This window comes from Arvicanthis niloticus, chromosome 11 (assembly GCF_011762505.2).
Source record: "Arvicanthis niloticus isolate mArvNil1 chromosome 11, mArvNil1.pat.X, whole genome shotgun sequence".
NCBI classification, from domain to species: Eukaryota; Metazoa; Chordata; class Mammalia; order Rodentia; family Muridae; genus Arvicanthis; species Arvicanthis niloticus.
Genome location: NC_047668.1, coordinates 43,086,995 through 43,107,546, shown reverse-complemented (window position 1 = coordinate 43,107,546; position 20,552 = coordinate 43,086,995). Strand labels below are relative to the sequence as shown.

Here is a 20,552-nt window from a genome sequence, read left to right as displayed (position 1 = left end):
GAGAGATGGTGACACACAGTTAATGCAAGGGTTAAATGACAGCAGCAATGGGGAAATTAGTTCAGAAACCAGAATGCTGTCTGAATTTGACAACTATTAGACTTTCATTGTTTGGCTGTTACTGTTTAGTGTGTCACTAAATAGCAAAAGAACAGGGCAATAACTCTTTGGTATGACAGTCCCCCAGTATGGGCCACCTGGGTCCTGTGCTGAGGACAAACCTAAGAGCTTGTAGCAGTTAGAGCACGGGTACTGGAGACTGGGTTGGTCAAGTCCAGTCTCACATACACTAGACGCCTACTGTGAGCCATGCCTGTGCTAAGTGCCGAGCTCATGTGGTGATTTTTGTGAAGATGGAGACAGGATGCTTGGATCACTCATGGTAAACAGGGAGGAAGCTCAGAGGCTGGTATCCTCCGCAATTTAGCATGATGTATGTTTTAGAGAAAGAAGGGATTGTTTTTTTTGTTTTTTTTGTTTGTTTTGTTTTTGGTTTTGTTTTGTTTTGTTTTGTTTTTTGTTTTTTGTTTTTTGTTTTTTTAAATGTAGGGAAGACAACTTGGGAGGACCAGACAACACAGGGAGACATGAGAAGAGCGAAATCAAGAAACGTAGCAGGGACGTCTTGAGATTGTGAGTAGTGAGATACAGCTCAAGGCCTGGGGAGAATGAATTGACGAAGAGAAGAAATTTGATCACTCAGGAAGAGAAAACTAGGAAGAAACTGAAGGACTCAGGGTATCAAAGAAGTGTCTTGTCCACAGTAGAGACAGTGAAAATCCAGCCATAGCCACAGAGGAGCCAGGAACACCAGGAAAGAAAGATGAGCTACAGTTCGCAATCTTCATCTGTCAGTGAGCATCAGCCATGATCCTTATTCTGCACCACAGATGCAGCCGTGTGTCTTTCTCAAGCCTGCCACTTCCCTGGGAGCTTGTCCATTTAGAAATGAAGAAACCAAGACTTAAAGCGGCTTTATGGGACCTGTCCAAGTTTACACATTGTACACTGCCCCAAAGCAGACTGAACTAGATCTGCCCTGCTCCAAATGTCTTATTCTCTCAGTCTCTGCCTCCTGAGAGGTACATGCTGAGGCCCATGGGATAGGCAGCAGTAGAACAGAGGGAGAAACCATTATCACATGAACCAGGGGTGTGGAACATGCATTGTGGGTGTCATACCCCTGATCAAGGTTGGTCTAGTCCTCCAAGCATCTAGTATTTTGAGCTGTTTCTGTAGCGGGACCAACTTGAGGCTGTACCTGAGTAAGAGTGTGTTCTTGGGCACCAGGTGAGCGTGCACAATGGACAGTGATCCTGGCACTGAAGTGAGCCTGACACATGGAGTCCATTGGCTTGCACCTGTAGAAGCTTCTAACCTGAGTATCAAGGCAGGCAACCCATGACAGAAACATAAACTCCTCCTCCTAGACTAGCTAAATGCTGCGCCATGTTTTTCTACTGAGCACATTTAATTGTCTAAGCATTGAGAGCACCATCATTATGGTCTTTTTGTTTTGTTTGTTTCCATTTTAGTGAAACAGTTTCAGAAAAGTTGACTCATTTCCCCCAGGCCAGCTAGTCTCATCCTTAGCTCCCGTCTCACTCGTCACAGAGCTCCTGCAGGTAGATGTAGCCTTTCCCTATTCTGCCTGTTCCCTCATTAATCTGGGAGCTCACCAAAGGCAGCTCCCAGCCTCATCATCCTTGTTCTTTAGAACAAGGTACATGCTGCAATCACTTGATGACCCTTGACTCATGACCGTGATGTATAGAGAGCAAGGGTGACATCACTATGCTAATGGCCGGAAGTCACCACACTTAGACCTTCCCAATATGTGTGATGTCAATGCCATCAGCTACATCACAGGCTTGAAGAGTGGGAAAGAGTGCTAACTTTGTGACCACCGGGAAGGGCTGGGAAGATGAGATTTCATTCCCCATTCTGCCATCTTGCTCCCATGTGTCTCATGGACTCCAGACCCCTCATGACGTCATCTGTCCAGTACGGGGTATGGGTAACCTCGCTAGTTTGCACCCATCAAGCTGAAGTCTACCTGTAAGGCATTTCTTTCAACACAAGAATTTTTTTTTTTTTCTCTGCAAGAAATAGTCCCCTGAAGTGTCTGCCTGTGACTCCGGGCTGCAGAGAGATACAAATTTTCAGTCTTAAGTTTTAAGCTTTATTTTTAATTTGCATTCAAAGTAACATGTTTCCCTGCGGTATTTTTATACATACTTAGTTCTTGTGGCTCCACCCTCACCCCCATCTCTCTTATCTCCCTGACTTGATCCTGGCGGTGTCCATCCACTCCCCTATTCCTTTTTTTCCCAATTGCATATTATATGTGTTCCATTACTCTCCCACCCACCTCCCTTAAAACCTCCTTCCTCCTCTAGTTTCCTGACTGCTACCCACATCCTTTCCACAGACATACACATAGATAAAAACTAGAAGCCAGGATTCACGTGTCTGTGAGAGAGCACATTGTGCTTGTCTGTTTGTTTTTGTTTTGCTGTGTGTGTGTGTGTATGTGTGTGTATGTGTGTGTGTGTTTGTGTGTGTTTGCACACACGTGTATCTGGCTGTCCTCACTTCATACATCTTCAAAGCTCCGTTCATCTTTCTTCCTGTAAATTTCATAATTTCATTTTTCTTTATAGTAGTTCACTCTTTTAATTTAATCCCAGCACTCGGGAGGAGGCAGAGACAGGCAGATCTCTGTAAGTTTGAGGTCAGCCTGGTCTACAGCCTGAGTTCCAGGACAGCCTGAGCTATATAGTGACACCCTGTCTCAAAAAACAAACACAAACAAACAAAAAAAACCATTGTGCATATGTATAAATTTCATTATCAATTTATTGATGATGGACACCTGAGTTGATTCCATTTCTTTGCTACTGAAATAACACAACATTTCGCATACGAATGAGGCATCTGTGGACTTGGCCTCACAGCAGGAAAACTCACTAAGAGTAGGTGCTTGATATCTGCCTTGGGTACCTTAGCTGTCATAGTAAGCCTTCTGCTTATAAAATGCAAAGCCTTGACCTTGTTCATAGCACAACCGGTTCCAGCTGAGCAGGTCTGCGGAGCTCCTCTTTGGAAGGTCAGCCCCAAACTGCCAGCTGCATGCTGCACTTTGTGGTGTGGGAGGAAAGAAGTCAGTCAATGGTCACAGTGCGGCTGCATGGCATTGTGCCACGGACAACTGTGACATCTGACTCTTAAGTCATCAACTCAAAAGCAAAAGTTTATCAGTAGAAACAGCAGCCCCAAGTGTGGAGAAATCTCTGTTTCTGACGACATCAGTGCCTAGACACTGTCCTGGAGGTGCCTGGACTGTTCTTTTATATTTCTTAGAAGAGGTAGGTGCATGGTAGCCACCTATAGTAGCTGTGGTCAGAAGAGAAGTTTTAAATAAATAACTCAGACAAAGCCCTTTGGCCTCTAGAACATCCAGTTCCTCCTCTGAAAGCCTCTGGCCTCCTGAGACTGCCATGGTGGCATTACCAAGCGTGAATGAGGCTATCCACAGTCAACTGGGTCCCTGCCAAGGCAGTCAGCAGTCAAGAGTGCCCCACCCCACCTCGAGCCTGCCCGGGGTTAGGTCTTGCTGCATATGGGAATGAACTACCTGAGAATACAGATTCCCATATCCCTAGAAAGCCAAGACCTGGGTAGAATTCTAGTTCAAGGGGGTTCCATTGCTTGGGAGAAAATAATGACACAGTCAGTCTTGTACGGAGCAAAACTCCAAGGCCACCACCTTGCCTGCCTGACCTGGGAAGCCACCCAAAGCCCAAGGGCATGCTGGAAAGCCACCCAAAGCCTAGGTGCATGACAAATCCGGCCTGTTTTCCTTCATTCAATAGTTGTCCTCAGGAGACCCATTCTTGAACTCATTCTTTCCCTTTGAGTAGTCCCTGGGTGCCCAAAGGCAAGCCACGAGATGTGTGCCTCCAACTCCGCGGCAATAAGACAGAGGTAACAATTACTCCCAGGAGGATTTCAGCGTTTGATGAAATAAGACTCCAGAAACCACATGTGTGTGTGTGTAGCGGGGGCAAAGAGTGGATCAGAGACACACAGGTAAGGAGGATTTAAAGATAAAATGGGTAAAAGGCAGGCTCAAAGGAATACCTACCCATGCATACCAGGGCCAAAATGGCCCTGTGTCCCTCTGGGATGGGCTACATTAAGGAATTTGAGCTGCTGATTATTGGGGCGGAACAATGAGAGAAAAACAGCAAAATCTTTAAGTCACGGTTCATCTAGAGAACGGGCTAGTCAAGAAGGAGGAAGGTTGATCCCCTAAATTCTGCCTTCCATCTCATCTCCAGCCAGCAGGCTTTGTAGGGAGGGGGTATAAACAAAGATAGGCAGTCATTTCAGAGTTCGGTCTTAGCCTCTCCAGTCAGGTGGTCAGTCTTGTCCCTGAAGTTCATGATAGCTACATCTCCCTCTCCTCTTACATTTCTCCCTCATTATCTGAAGCCCTGGACTAGAGTTCTGTTTAGAATGTTGAATGTGGGATAAGTGAGCTGGTCCATCAGGTATAGGCTCCTGATGGTCTGACATCAATCCTTACAACCCATGTGGTAGAAGAAGAAAAGCAACTCTCTCAAGTTGTCCTCTGACTACCACACACACACACACACGCACACACATGCTAAGGCACATACATGTAATGTATGTACCACCTACACCCAAAATAAATATAAAAATAATTTAGATGTTCAATCTAGTTAGTGTTCCTGGATGTCAACATTGTGCTCGTTCAGTCACCTGGGCTGAGCACTAGCTCAGAATGAGCCATTAGCAGTATGTACCTGCTAAGCTATTAGTGGCCTGTATGTACAGTAAATTCCTTTTAGCAATACGCTGTACAAATGTCCTCATATAATAAAAAATATAAATGGTCTCCTGTTCATCCCTCCTGGGCCCTAGCAAATCTTCTATCTGTAGGGACAAGTTAGGAACACTTGTCCCTAACTTCAATGTCAGTTCCTCTGGTCCCCTTCAAGTCTTTGTTCACATGGTGTCTTCCCAGTGAGCCTAGTGTCGCTGCCATTCCCCCTGTCCACTCAGAGCCCTGGCCTCTGCTGTATTTTCCCCTCTTATAGCACATCACTCTGTGTTTGCTTTCACTGTTTGTTTACAGGCTGTCCAGAATGGGAGGTCCCAGAAGACTACATTTTAGTCTGGGTTTGTGCTGTGTGAACCAGAATTGTTCACAAAATATCCAGCAGAGGAGCAGGCATCTAACAGCTCTAGGGAAACATAATAGCCAAGTGACTGAACTGGGCGAAGCACAGCCTGGTGATTGCCTTGGACCATGGTTGGGACTTTGGGATATTACTTAGTGGTAGAATGTTTGCCAGGCATGTGTGAGGCCCTAGGTTTAAACCCCAGCATTACAACAATGATAATAATGACAATTAATAATAATAATAATGTCCCATGATGCCTCATATAGACTATCATTGAAATCCGCTGAGACAATAATTGACTGTTTTCTCCTCACCTTGGGTAAATAGGAAAGAGTGTATATATATTTTAAAAAACAAATTTTCAAAAGCTATGTGTGCCTATTATATGTTCAGTCCTATCCCCAGTGGCGGATGAGGTGCTCCAAGATCCATAGCCCCGGATGAGGTGCTCCAAGATCCATAGCCCTGTCTCCTTCCGAATCGCTGGCACACTGTGCCCCCACAATACCAAGGCTGAAGAAGCCAGACCAGAGTCCCAGAGCCGCTGAGCCATAAGATGCTGCAGAAGAACAGAGGAAACAGAAATGGCTGCGGGGAGAGCTCTCAAGAGCCAGGGGAAGGGGCACTTCCTAGAGATGGAGTTGACCCAGAGTTGGAGGGCTCTGCAAACCCTGTACCTATCACGGGGTAGATCACGTGATAGTTGCGGAGTATCTGAACACATTATTAGATCTCACCTCGATTTCTTTAGCCGTTCAGAGAAGCCGTTCTCCACAACCTACAAAAACCAACTCTGTTTCAAGAACTCTAAAATGCCGTGTCAAAATGACTAGTTGACGTAGTGGGAAAAGAACAAACGCGCACTTTGGACACTCTTACCGGACGTTTTTCCCTTAAACGGGGTCTTGTGTAGCCTAGGCTGATCTCAAACTCCCTATGTAGCCCGGGGTAACTTTGAACTCCTGATCCTTCAGCCTTCACCTCCCGTTTACTCAGGAGACTTCTGATACCTTTGGGACCCAGCTGTGAGGCTTCCTATCCAGTTCTCCAACTCTCCAGCGCCACCTACTGTGCACAAAGCATCCATCCTCACCACCTGGAAGTTCCTTGTAGTCCACTCTGACCCAGTTCAGACAAAGTCTCTTATGATTGATGTGTATGGGAAAGGCTGATCCCTGCCCCCAAATAACATATCTTCCTGACTTCAGCTACTCTCAGACTGCAGTGAATTCTCAATAGCTCAGGTGGAGGTCAAAATCCTGTTCATCTCTGTGAGCCAACTGTGTCTCACTTTCTGATGACTATCAAAGGAAGACATCTATAGAAAAGGAGCCTGAACAAATCGTTCCCTACAGTACTCTGTGATCCAATCCTGGCAACCCTAGAGCCTCGTGTCCCTTGGAGAGTAGAGAAGAAGGGATGAGTGCTGGGACTTGTAAGACACTCACATGAAGCTCCATTCACTGTTTGCTGAATACTTCACAGAGTTTATGGTACAAAGTCTAATGCTAGTTTTTCACCAGAATCAGCTAAGGGGTTTGATAGCATTATACACCCCCAACCCCTGCTTATCAGCTACCGATAGCAGCAAGCAGATGGGCCGACAAGAACCAGGCAAAGCCTAGAAGACAATTTAGCCTGAAATTATTTGGTTTGTGATACACACACACACACACACACACACACACAGACACACACACTTTACAATAGTGCACTTGGCAACTTAATTCCTTCTCCTAGGTTTACAGACTATGCACACATCCTTCTCTCTAAACAACACACCCAGCAACCCCCTGGACCTCTCCACCTACACTAGAAAACAATAGCATACTTCTCTGCCCTAGTAACAATCAAATTTAGATATTTGCTATCCAAGTATATTCCCAGTGTGTCCAGGTATGAAGAACAGAAGGGCCATTCTGGCATGAACTGGTTTAGGATGCATGTACAATTAAGCAAAACTATGTCCATCTTGTACCATCTTATGCATATGCATAATTGGATGTGCATATTATTAAAATTAAATGCATTATGGGAAGGAACATGCACAGTGGGAAAATGAATATGTGACCAATCAAAATAAGGGTCCATCCACTACTCCCCTGGGTAAACTGCCCTCCTTCCTCCAGACTCATGGCCCACTGTCAATCTTGGTAGCTGATCCCTCTACATTAGGCACTATCGATTCTCAAATGAAATTATTTTGTTTCTTTTACAAATCTGTGACCCCCGACAGGTAGTGGTGGTGCACGCCTTTAATCCCAGCACTTGGGAGGCTGAGGCAGACAGGACTGAGTTTCAGGACAGCCAGGGATATACAGAGAAACCCTGTCTCTGGGGGTGGGGGGGTGGGTACTAAAAACCAATCTGTGACCCCTTATTTTCAGTTCTTTAGATATGAAGCCAAGAACCTGGAAACACCCGGCTCAGACCCAGTAATGCAGGGACTTGTCAAAGATCTCAGTGACTCTGTTATTTGGGAATTCTTAAGTCCTGCAGCAGCTGGACTTACAAACGAGGCCACTAGAGAGCAATGTGACTCACCGACATCACAAAGGAAGGACACCCACAGATGAATAAATAAATACATACATACATATTTCAAAAAAAAAAAAAAAGAAATATAAAGAGTTGGTTGTGGTTGAGCTGGTCACAGGCCTGTAGACAGTGGGTTGCTTATACCTTTCTGTGACTCCAGTTTCAAAAGATTCAACCCCCTTTACAGGCCTTCACCAGCATTCACATGGTACATAGACAAACATGCAGGCAAAAACACATGTATGGACACATGAAATAATCCAAATAAAATTAAAACATATTTTATGACAGTTTTTTACTTAATTGTTATGCGTGTGCATGTGCCACAGTACACATGTAGAAGGCAGAGTGCAACCTGCAGGAGCCTGTTCAGAGACTGAGCTGAGATCATCAGGCTAGTGGCAAGGTCTTTATCTACTGATCCATTCCATTGACCCCCCAATAGCCAATTTACCACTCCCTCCCTTTTTCTCTCTGTGTGTGCCTCTGTCTCTCTATCTCTCTATCTCTCTCTTTCTCTCTCTTTCTTTCTCTATCTTTCTTTCTTTCATACACACACACACACACACACACACACACACACACACACACCACTGGTTCTTGGAAGCACCAGCAAGTCAAAACACAGAATGTAATCCTGACATTACAGAAAATCAGACTTCATTTCTCACAGGAACTCTGGTGTAATTAGAATGAACTTTTTCAGCCCCAGCCAGGTGTCACTACCAGAGCTGTAAGAAGACAAAGTTGCCTGCAGCTCAGGCCTGTCCACTCAGATTCTACATCATCTGGCTGTTCTGTGAGCGCTCTTGACTGTCCAGGGCTGACATGAGCAGAAGATGCCCACTAGGCTAGGCTAGTGTCCATCCAGCTAGGTGTATAAAGCGTGATGACCAAGCAGGCCACACCCATAGTCAACACTCAGGACTCTAATACCTCATCAAGTCTTCTCTCCCATGGAAATTTCCAGAAACGGGGTCCCTGAAAAGTCGCTCTCTTGCTGCTCCTCATGTGCACACCCCATCTAGCCATCATCCCTAAGAAGATTCTTCTAGGGTCCGTGGGAAAATGACCATCACTTCAGTGACATTAGATCTCTAATTCAGGCTGGAAAACTAGAATGCATGAAAGTCAGGTCCCATCCTTCACAGGCAAAGAGAAACAGGAAGGTGGCATCTCTAGTGGAGAGAGCAGAGTCTTTGGAAGTAGGTGACCCTCCATGGAAACACAACATGGCTGCCGGGATGAGACAGCTGAGTGAGAGAGACAGACGCATGCACACACAGAGATGAGATGCTGATAAGCCTCTCTCAGGTCCTCTGTGTGTGATCTATCCAATCTGAAACTAATTGTCACTATAGGATGTGTGTGTGTGTGTGTGTGTGTGTGTTTTACATTTTTATTTACTGTTACATGGTGCATGTTAGGGGCTGAGGTCTTTCAGGAGTCTTTCAGGAGTCAGGTCTCTTCTTCTACCACATGAGCCTAGGGAAATACATTCAGATCATCAAGCTTGGCAGCAAGTGCCTTCATGCATGAAGCCATTTTGCCTGGCCCCACTGTAGGATTCTTAGGCAGGGAAAGAGCAAAATAGAGAAAATGCCAGACATGGTTTACACAGTACACAATAATAAACCAGATACATCACTTTAAAGCACTTTGGATTACCAAAAGCCCAAGAATAACTCATGTCTGCACAACGCTGTTTCCCAGATGGACAGCTTACATTCACGTTGACTCGCGCGCTCTCTCTCTCTCTTTGTGTACTGACGCCATGGGCATTTCTAACTGGGTAAAAGCTAGACACTTGACCCAGCTTGCTTCACCAGCTACTGCAAAGTGTCTATCAAATGGCTATTAATAAACTTGGTTTCTGCTTAGGTCAAATCAGGTAAAAGCACTGACTAGCCAAGTCTCCCCTCCCCCACCCCTTTGGTTTTAAACTGGTTTAAAACACTTCATTCTTAGATGAAGAGAATTCATTTAAGAAGTTCAAGAAAACTCTTATTGTTAGTTGAAGATGCTTTTGGTATTGATTCATATTCCATTTGTTAACGGTGGCCACTCCTCGTTGAAGAAGGAATGAGTTCTCTCAGCAAGACCTAGCCTGAGACTTTGGGAATCAAATGACCCCTTCACATAGGTCACGTAGACCATCAGAAAACCCAGATATTTACATTATGATTCATAACAGTAGCAAAATTACAGGTATAAAGTAGCAACAAAAATAATTTTATGGTTGGGGGTCACCACAGCATGAGGTCGCAGCATTAGGAAGGTTGAGAACCACTGCCCCAGATCATGCCTATAAATGGCTGCCCTTGAGGAGAAGGGAGGAGCAGAGGTAAATAAGAAACAGGCGAGGCCCGAGAAGTCTAACAGGGCAGAGAAGCAAAGCAGGGCCCCAAGTACAGCTGTGAAGGGAGGCTTTCATTTGAAGACTAGAGTCTGCTTCTCCATGTCAAAAAGAATGGTAGCATGGCTCCAGAATGCAAGACATGAGGAGAGGCCTCCAGGATGTGAACTCTTCTGGGGGTTGCAACGTAGGTTGAGTGGGACTTGTGGGTGACCGTGGAGGGAGATTGCACAGGAGCGGCAGGGTCAATACGGGCGGAGGCTGAGAAAGTCCGCGAAGCTCATCACCCGTGCATCAGCAGTGGTTCTGTGTTTATGTGTATTCATACACACAGAGAGGGGAGAGAGGAGGAGACGGGGGTGGTTAGAGAGAGGAAGGGAGAGGGTGAGGGAGGGAGAGGAAAATGGAAGGAGAGGGAGAGAAAGGAGAGAGGAGGGAGAAGGAGACCTGTAGATATTCATCTGTAGTTCATTTATAGTAAGCCTCGACGATGGGAGAGCAGACACTGAAGACCAGTCAGTCTCACCTTCAGTGAATATGAATCAATACCAAAAGCATCTTCACCTAACAATAAGAGTTTTCTTGAACTTCTTAAATGAATTCTCTTCATCTAAGAATGAAGTGTTTTAAACCAGTTTCAGAGCAGACACTGAAGACCAGTCAGTCTCACCTTCTTAAGCCACTCCAGCACACAGGGCCTCTCTGGGGACAGTGACATAAAGGACTTCTCTGCATACACAGATTTCAACAAGTTTCCCTTTTCCCAGGGGGTCCCAGCAGCCCCAGACTCGGGCCCAGAAAGCCTGATGACACACGTGCAGTTTGGCTCTCAGCCTCTCTTGTCACCTCCACCAGTGCCCCTCACTGCACACTATAGAACCTCGACTGGGCAGCTCTGCTGTGACCTCACTTACAAAAGTGTCCATTGAAAGCTGCCACCTGACAAGAAACCAACCCGAGCAAGTAGACAGACAAGGAACCATACCATGCTCGCTCGCTTGCTTGCTCTCTCACTCTCTCCTCACCCTCCGGGTTTACTCAACAGTTTGCATGTTTGCTCCTTCATCGCCTATGGAAGCTCCAGGAGGGGGAAGAGCATGTCTATGTGGGGACCAGAGGTCAGCTATGGTGACTTTCTCAATCACTGCCACCTTCCAGGTTTCACACAGCTTCTCTCGATGAACCTGGAGCTCAATGATTCAGCTGGGCTGGCTAGCAAGCAAGCTCCGGGGTTGTGCTGGCCTCTACCTCTCCAGTACTGGGACCATAGGCATGTACTGCCATGTTGGGCTTTTGGATTTTCATTTATTTCACTTTCTGGTAGTTTTGTTTTTCTTTGTTTTGGGAGACAGGGTCTCACTATGTAGTCTTGGCCTGTCCTAAAACTCACCGTATAGGCTAGCCTGGGCTAGAACTCATAAAATCCTACCTCTTCCTCCTGAGTGCCGGGGCTAAAGGTGGGTTGGACTTTGTGTGTGTGGATGCTGGAGAGTTATACTCAGGCTTGCATCATGCTACCAACTGAGCTATCTCCCTCCCTGGCTCTTTTCAGTTTCCTGCTGAAAAATAATTATCTATTATTTTTACTTCAGATGTGAAATTATCCACTTTTAATCCTAAGGGTAGGAGAAGGAAGGAAGGGAGGGTAGAAGGGAGGGAGGGAGAGAAGGAGGGATAGATGGAAGGATACAGGGAGGAAGGACCCATCCACTGTGATAATTTCAGAAAGGAAAGGGATTATATCCTCCTAGGTTTGTTTACTTTTCTCCTCACTGAGACGGAACACCAGATCTAACAGTGTAAAGGGAGGAATTCTTCAGAGTGCCTCACGCTTTCCGAGGGTTCAACCCACAGTCACTTGGCTTCTTCCACCTGGGCAGAACATTGCATCATGGCAGCAGGAACAAGTGGCAGGAGGTGTTATTTTCTTATGGCTGACAGGAAACAGAGAGCAAGGAAGAGACCAAGGACCAGGGACAGCCTTCAGATGCACAATACTAGTGACCCACTTCTCCCCCAGCTAGGCCCTGTCTCCTTAGGTGTCCAGAATATCCTTGCCCTTGTTAGAGTTTCTATTACTGTAATGAAACACCATGACCAAAAGCAAGTTGGGAGAAAAAGGGTTTATTGGGCTCACACGTCCATATCGTAGTCCATCACTGAAGGAAGTCAGGACAGGAACTCAAACAGGGTAGGAATCTGGAGGCAGGAGCTGATGCTGAGGCCATAGAGGTGTGCTGCTTACTGACTTTCTCCCTATGGTTTGTTCAGCCTGCTTTTCCACAGACCGCCGGCCCAGAGGCAACACCACCAAAGCTCTCCCCCATCAGTCACTAGTTAAGAAAAGGCCCTGCAGGCTTGACTATAGCTGGATCTTATGAAGTCATTTTCTCAATTGAGTTCCCTCCTCTCTGATAACTCTAGCTTGTGTCAAGTTGACATAATACAAGCAAGCCCAATCCCCAAGTATCACTAGCATCTGAAGACCGAGCATTCAATACATCAACCTGTGTGGGACCCTTCTTACCCAAGCCACAGCATCTCCCATAATGGAAAGTACATTTTCTGATAACAAATACTGACTTTTCCCAAGAAATCTGGGGGGAGGGGGGCAGAATCACATCAATAAATACACTCAAATTTTTGTCTTATTTTCTTCTTTCATGGTGCAGTACTGAAAACCTTGGCACATCCCCTTTACTATCCAAATCTGAGTCACTCTGGTCCTTTTTGTAAAAAAAAAAGAAGAGGAAAAAAAAAAAGGTTGGTGAGCCGTCAACGCCTGGCCCTCGCTCCAGCGGACACTCTTGCCCACGTCAGCATCATTCTTGGCACTAGCAAGTGTTGGAGGTTGAAGCTCCAGCGACTGGCGGGGACCCAGGGTCACCACTGAGGTCGGTGTGAGCCTGACCTCACAAGCTTTGCAGGTCTTTTGGAACTTTCCACTAGTTCAGACTCTCCTCTCAGCTTCTCCTGATACATTTTTTTTTTCATGAGAAGTTTTTTCTACAATCTTAAAAAAAAAAAAAAAAACCCATCCTTTTCTAAGACAAAATAGTAACAATCAGATTCCTCATCAACCTCACCTCATATGCCCTTCGCCCTATGATGAGGAAAGCAGATTCCTAAGCACCATGCTTTTGTTTTGTTTTTGCTTTGTTTTGGAGACAAGACCTCCATATGTAAACTGGGCTAACCCTAAACTCATGATTCTTCTGTTCCAGCTTCCTAGGTGTTGGGGTTATAGACATGTATCACCATGCCCCAGTTTGAAAGATTAAAAAACCCAAGACTGTTGGACCCCAAAGCAGTTGTGTCAAGGACAGTAGCTTTGTTTAGAGGCAGCAGAGCTAGTATTTCAATCCAGGGACTATGGGCCCCAAAGCCTGGGTACCCTGTGGTCTCTATCTAGAGCAGTGGTTCTCAACCTGTGGGTCACAACCCCCTCACAGGGCTCACCTAAGACCATTGGGAAAATCATGATATTTCTGTTATAATTCATAACAGTATCAGAATTCCAGTTATGGAAATAATTTTATGGTTGGGAATCACCCAACAGCATTAGGAAGGTTGAGAACCACTGACCTAGAGGAAACAATTAGACATCAGAAGTTGTGACATCTCAACTTGCTGGAGAGAAGGAGAGTGGAGGTTCAGGTTGGGGGACTGGAATGTCACAGACTGAGAAGGACAGAAACACTAGCTCACTTAAAAGCAGTGTCTAAGGGCTTGTCTCCAGTAACCCAACTCCACAAAGCAATACAAAATCTATTTATATCAAAAACACAACAACTATGAAGCAAAGAAAGTCTAGGCACATACTTTAAAGAAGACAGGAGGTCCACCATGGATTGTAAGGTTATGGAGGTGCCAATATTTGGGAACCTTCAAACAAACCCTCAGGGATGTGCGGAGTCATGGTGAATTTCAGAGTGGACCAGTGCTGTGTCCATACAAAACACTGAATATGCTCCGTGAACCATCAGACTGCCCTGGCTGCTCATTCCTAGGACTGACTTCCTTACTCTAGTGGGATTTCTGGCTAGGTGACTGTTACTGTGTTCTGTGATAAACACCATGACCAAAAGCAACTCGGGAAGGAAGGAGTTTATTTCAGCTCACAGCTGTATGCCATCACAGAGGGAAGTCAGGGTAGGTATTCAGTGCAGGAACTTGGGGTCAGGAACTGAAGAAGAGGCCATGGAAGAGTGCTGCTTACTGGCTTGCTCCTCATGGCTTGCTCAGGCTACTTGATTACACAACACAGGACATCACCCACAGTGGGCTGGGCCCTCCCACATCAATCCTCAATTTATAAAAAGCAGCCACAGATTTGCTCAAGGGTCAATCTGAGGGAGGCAACTTCTCAACTGACACTCCTTCTTCCTGGATGACTATAGTTTGTGCCAACTTGGAAAAAAAAACCAATCCAACTAATTAGAACACTCCTGCCCCTTGTTCATTCTAACTTGTCATTAGTATGTCCCATTAGGGGTCTGGTTAGAGCAATGGTTCTCAGCCATTGTGTATCAGGACCCCTTTGTGGGTTGAATGACCCTTTCACATGGGTTGCCTAAGGACATCAGAAAACACACATATTTACATTACAATTCATAAAAGTAGCAAATTACAGTTATGAAGTAGCAATAAAAATAATTTTATGGTTGGGGGTCACCACAACATGAGGAACCGTAGTAAAGGGTCTCAGCTCAGCGTTAGGAAGGTTGTGTTAGAAGATGGCTGGTTTTCTGCATGTGATGACAGGATACCACCTGCAGAGGGAGCTCAAGACCCTCCTGCTCACCTGATCCTGGCCAAGGTGGGCCCTAGATGCAGGAGCAGAAGCCATGTATGTAAAAGGCTGTTGCCAGACACTCCTCCCTTTCCCACCTTTCTGAACATCACTTCCTGCAGTTTCTCTCTCTGGCCCTCCCCCAACACGCCTGCCCAAGTGCAAAAGCTCTTGAACCAGGTGAACAGTGGACACAGCTGCTCCACCTGCACAGGGCATAGACAGACCTTGTCCCTGACTGCCAGAGATCCCTGAAGACAGTAACCCAAGAAATCATCCTCCAGCCTCTGTCTAGGTATCTGGAAGGTGGAGGCGATATTCTAGAGACAAACATGCTCTGTATGTATCTTTTTACAATCCCTAGCAGAGCCTAGGTCTGAAATAGTGGGTTGGGCCTGGGGTCCTGAGGAGTCACCTCCTTGAAGATCTAGCTAATACCTCTGAAGAAAAGGACATGGTCCCAGCCAAGATGTGTCCAGGATGGAAGGAGTTCATTCACAGAGCTGAGGAGTGGCTGGGCTGACTAACGGTCTGGTCTGGATGCAGCCTGCACTCAGGACAGATAACAAAGACACATGGCTCCATGTGTGTATGTCCTAAAAGTGCACTGGAGGTCCAACACCTAAGCGGATGCATGTGCTTTTATAAAGTATAGAATATATATAATAATACAGAAAAAAATTTATGTAGTTATATATTATATTTTATAATATAGAAAATATATAATACACACACATATGAGAGAAAGAGAAAAATATCTCATGTATCACAGTCTCACTCTCAGCTAGCTGTGTAATCAATGGTGACCTTGAACTCCTGATTCTTTTCTCTCTACCTCCTGAGTCCTGGAATTACATACACGCACCATTAGGCCTTGCCGTATGCAATGCTCGGGGTTAAATCCAGAGCTTTGTACATGCTCCGCAAATACTGAGCTCGATGCCCAGCCCTCATTTTTTTTCTAATTTCTTAAAGTTTAGTTTTATTAATTTTATTTTACATGTGATATATGGGTTACATGTGATATATGTGTTTGGTGCCCACACAGTTCAGAAGAGGACATTGGATGCCCTGGAACTGGAGTTACAGATGGATGGTTGTAAATCACCATGTGGGTGCTGGGAATTGAACCCAGCTCCTCTGCAAGGGCAGGAAGTGCTCTTAACTGCTAAGCCCCACTCCTCCAGCCCAAAATTTGATTACTTGTCACTATTGCATTTACAACCTGTAGCCACAGGGCATCCTTCCCAGTGACAGTGTTAAGGACAGTTGCTGTCTATGGAGCCCTGTTGACTCTTTTACCATTAGATATTAGAAGCATTGCTTTCCAATGGGGAAACTAAGGCTCTAGCAAGCTAAACTGGCATATGAACCCAGGCCTTCTGGCTGCTGCACTTTGGCCTTCTAGGTCTCATATTTGGCCCATGACTGCTTGCTGTCTTTCAGAGGCTGAGTGCCCAGCCAAGATGAATGTCACAGGGCACGTCCCAACTAGGAAGAAAGAAAAAAAAAAAAAAAAAAAAAAAAAAAAAGACTCCCTGAGAGCAGGCAGCTTGGGGGTAGGAACACCCTGTACTCTCAAGCTTTCCCTGTGCTCAAGCTCACCTCCCAGACAAGTGGGCTCTATCCCTGTTTGCTGTTTATTGAAATCCTACTCCTCTTCTGCCTGGCTCTTAGGCCAGCTTCTCACAGGCGCCTTCCTGGCCTTGCTCGGCCTGGTCACTCCTGATCTGGGCCTCAAGAACGGTGTGGCTGGCAGGCTTCAATCTGCCCACCCACAGTTGGTCTGACCTCCTTTAGGGACCAGGCTTGAACACACTCAGGACCCAGAAATGCCATTGAGCCTGAAACAGAGCCCAGAGACTCTTGTGAGTGTCTGTGGCCAACCGTGCAGGTGGGTGGTGCCAGCTGAGCAGGTGCCTCCAGGAGTTGCGTCTCTGCCAGCTGCCCTTTCCCAGCCCCATGGAGGCTGAGCTGCTTTTACTCTTCCCAGAAGCCAGGCAGCTGAACCTGGGCCCCGAGCCAGGGCAGCTGTAGCTCCCGCCTCTCTTGTCTGTTTACCAGATCCTCTGAAGCCATCCCTGAAGCCTCCCAGATCTCACAGGTCCATCTGGGCTTCTGCTCCAGTGTCTGGGCTTGGTCCCAATTCTTCTGCTTTGCTAAAGCCGTAGCTGGGGCACTCCCTTGTCTCCCAAGATTCAGTGTCAGATCCTGATCAACCCCCCACCAATACAGAAAGGCATTGGTTTCACTGGGCCTGCTGGTTAGGTACTCCAGGATACTACCATACAGAGGGTCAGAGTCTTCCAGAAGGCTGAGCCAATGTTTCAAAAACCCTACAAAGTGCAACCTTAGAGTCAACTCCCCCCCCCCCCGGCAGGGAACCAGTAGCAGTGTGTCTCCAGCAGCACCCAGGACTCTATCACCTCTCATTTTCTGTTTCCCCCTTTCCCCGTAGCCTCTTTTGCTCTGAGAACAATTAAGAGAAGCCAGGCTATGCTGGCACAGGGGACAGACTTGTTACAGACTCTGCCCGCTGAGCTTCTTCAGTGAATGAGCGTTTATCTAGTACATGAGACAGTGGGGAAAGTGACAGAATAAAGGGGGACAAAGGGTGGATTTCAAACCCCTTTGTCCCTTTATTATAAAAAAGCCATCAAAGATGGAAGCTCAGCCTCTGCTTACAATGCCCTAGGCTTTTGCTCACACCCTGTACAATCTACACTGACCACATTCCAAACATAAGCAGGGGGCTGGAAGGTAGCCTAGTCAGTAAGGTGCTTGCCTTGCAGACATGAGGACCTGACTTTGAGCCCCCATGTGAAACCCATGTGAAAAATCCTGGGTGCAGTGGCTGCATGCTTGTATTCAAGCATGGGGAGGCAGAGACACAGCAGTGGGCTTTGTTGGTTAGTAAGCCTAGCCTACAAGGCAAGTCCCAAACCAAGGAGACACTCTGTCTCAAAAACCAAGGTAGATGGCACCTGAGAAATAACACCTGAGGTTGACCTCTGACCTAACATGCACAGACACAGACACAGACACACAGACACACACACAGAGAGAGAGAGAGAGAGAGAGAGAGAGAGAGAGAGAGAGAGAGAGAGACAGACAGACACAGAGACAGACAGGCAGACACACACACACAGAAACATAGACACACAGAGAGAGACATAGACACAGACACACACATGTAGAGACATAGACAGACACACATACACACACAGACATAGACACAGACACACAGACAGACAGACACACAAGCACTCGTACACACAGACAGACAGACAGACAGACAGATGCACACACAGAGAGACATAGACACACATACACAGAGACATAGACATACAGACAGACAGACGGATACACACACACACACACACACACACACACACACACACAGAACACAGACATTCAACCAGAGCTTCCTTGGATTAACGAGTCAATGGGCACGAACTGGAGAGTAGACAGACTCTTCACCATACCCCAGAGGTCCTGGCTTCCCACCATAATCTTCAATCCACACCCCCACTCAGTTGCCATGAGCAAGTCCCAGTTTAACAGTCAGCTTCCTCAGATGCCCGCTACCTGGGCTGGACATGACAACAAGGCCTGAATCTCAGACCTACAGTGTGTCAGTCATTATGGTGGACACCAATGTGTCTGGCGGGCATCCAGCGCTGCCCACAAAGAAGGAGTGAGTTTGCATCTCAACTGATACAGATGAGAATGTAGACTACATTTTAAGTGCCATTCCTGGACTGAAAGAAGAAAAGCTATTTTAACTCCAGACTAACCACAAAAACAGCTCATTGACGGTCAGAGCGGCATTCCCAAGGGGAGGTGCCACTCCTGTCCCAAGGGCTAGGTTTGTGGGAACAGCTTCATAAGCATGGGTCCTTTCACGAAATATTTGCCCTCAGGACTAAGTGATTTATGGGTCAGGAGCAGGAGCAGAATCCAGCACCTTCTCTCTCCTCAGCTCCCCTGACCACATTGCACCCAACCCTCCAGAGCAGCCACTAATGAACCACCTGTCCTGAGGAAACTGCCAGGTGCCAGGTGCTCTGGGACACGTGCAGCCAGGAGGCTTCTGCAGGTGCAGAATAACAGGTGTTCTCTACTCCCAAAGCCAACCCTACAGCCAGTCTAGCCCCTGCCTCTGGGATCCCAACAGAGAATCATGGGAGTATCCAGGGGTACCATTTGGGTCAGGGACATAATGTCTGCCCTGCAACCAAACCCACTGGTCTTTCCAGGGACAATGAGGTTTGGATTTTCGCCCAGGTTCTATCCTCAACACTCACTGCCACTTGGAGTGGTCACAGCCCCCTCCACTTTGGGTTTTGGGGTCTTCAGTGAGCATAGCTATGTCTAAACAACCTCCCCCTTTCACGGATGTTGAAAGAGGTCTGATATAGTACAGAAGAGTTGAGAGATTCAGAGTCCAAGGAGCCCCATGTCATACACGGTGCTGTAAATGACCACAGTAGACACGAATCATTCTCATGTCTCTGCCTTTCTCTCTAATGATGTAGGGACCTGAAAACAGCCAAGCTCAGAGCATACACCAAGCATGTGTCCATCCAGGGCAAAGAAACCATGCTTTAAGTCTGAAATACAACAACCTACAAACAAACCTCCCTGAGAGTCCTAAGGTGGAAGCTTGCAGGGCACACAGCTGGATACTGTGAAGGCAGGACCCTTCTGAATGGAGCCTCTGGGCACAGACCACACAGCTGGGGCTGTGAGCAGAAGCTGAGTCTACAGACAGCCACATGCAGCCTTACCCATGACCACGCCGAATCCAGGGAGCTCTTGTCCCGTGGTGCCTCCCACTTGGAGCTGCAGACACGATCCTGCTCTGCCATCGCTGGACCTGCACTGTCTAGCCACCTCCTCATTCAGTGTCTGGAGAGAAATGACCCTTGGGGACACCAGCCCAGGAGCTGGAGGCCAGGCCTAGTGACACTGGAGTAGGCAAAGCGGCTTCCCTTTACTGAGCCTGGGCCAAGTCACAAGGCCCAGAAAAGAGCAGGGTGTTGAATTGCAAATCCTTTCCCACCTGAGGACTGGCTGACAAACACCACAAGGAAGATGCAAAGATACCAGAAAATGCCAGTTTCTGTCCAGTTTTTGCAGGCTACAAGGGAAGGGGCATGAGGCCAGCTGACTCAGCAGGACACTTCAAATCCACTGTGTTCACTCCCGCCTTTGAGGTCTATCTCAGGAGTAAGACCCAAAGACCGAGTAACTTCCGAAGCTGAGAAGTCCTAAGACAGAGTCTGGATTCAAACCCACAGAGGATCCACAGAGGGAATTTGCTCAGAGGAAGTGTTGGTAGAGAAATTACCACTCGAGCCCCTTCCTGGTTGAATGCAAGAGATGACTCTTTAAAGTGACAAAAATCCACAGCCCAGGAGATGGCTCAGTGTGCAAAATTGTGTGTCTTAGTTGGGGTTTCTATTGTTGTGATAAAATACCATGACCAAAAGCATTCTGGGAAGGAAAAGAGCCTGGAGACAAGAGCTATTACAGTGTCCATGGAGGATGCAGGCTTGCTGCCCCTGGCTTGCTCAGTCTGCTTTTTTATAGAACCCAGGACAACTAGCCCAGGCATGGCACCACCCACAATGAGTTGTCCCCTCCCACA

At 46.8% G+C, this 20,552-nt stretch overlaps 1 protein-coding gene across 6 annotated transcripts in view; it reads right to left on the bottom strand.

The window, feature by feature from the left end:
- The window catches only part of Lpin1 (lipin 1), a 108,600-nt gene extending 88,773 nt beyond the window's left edge, over positions 1-19,827 (bottom strand). For 3 of the 6 annotated variants that reach the window (XM_076942106.1, XM_076942108.1, XM_076942109.1), the window contains exon 1: positions 19,690-19,826. In XM_076942106.1, the coding sequence (XP_076798221.1) occupies positions 19,690-19,803 (114 nt within the window). In that variant the 5' untranslated portion in view covers positions 19,804-19,826. Of the gene's footprint in view, positions 1-19,689 lie in introns of all 6 variants that reach the window. The other 3 variants (XM_034513862.2, XM_034513864.2, XM_076942107.1) reach the window with 2 other exon arrangements.
- Between the last annotated feature and the right edge of the window lie 725 nt (positions 19,828-20,552).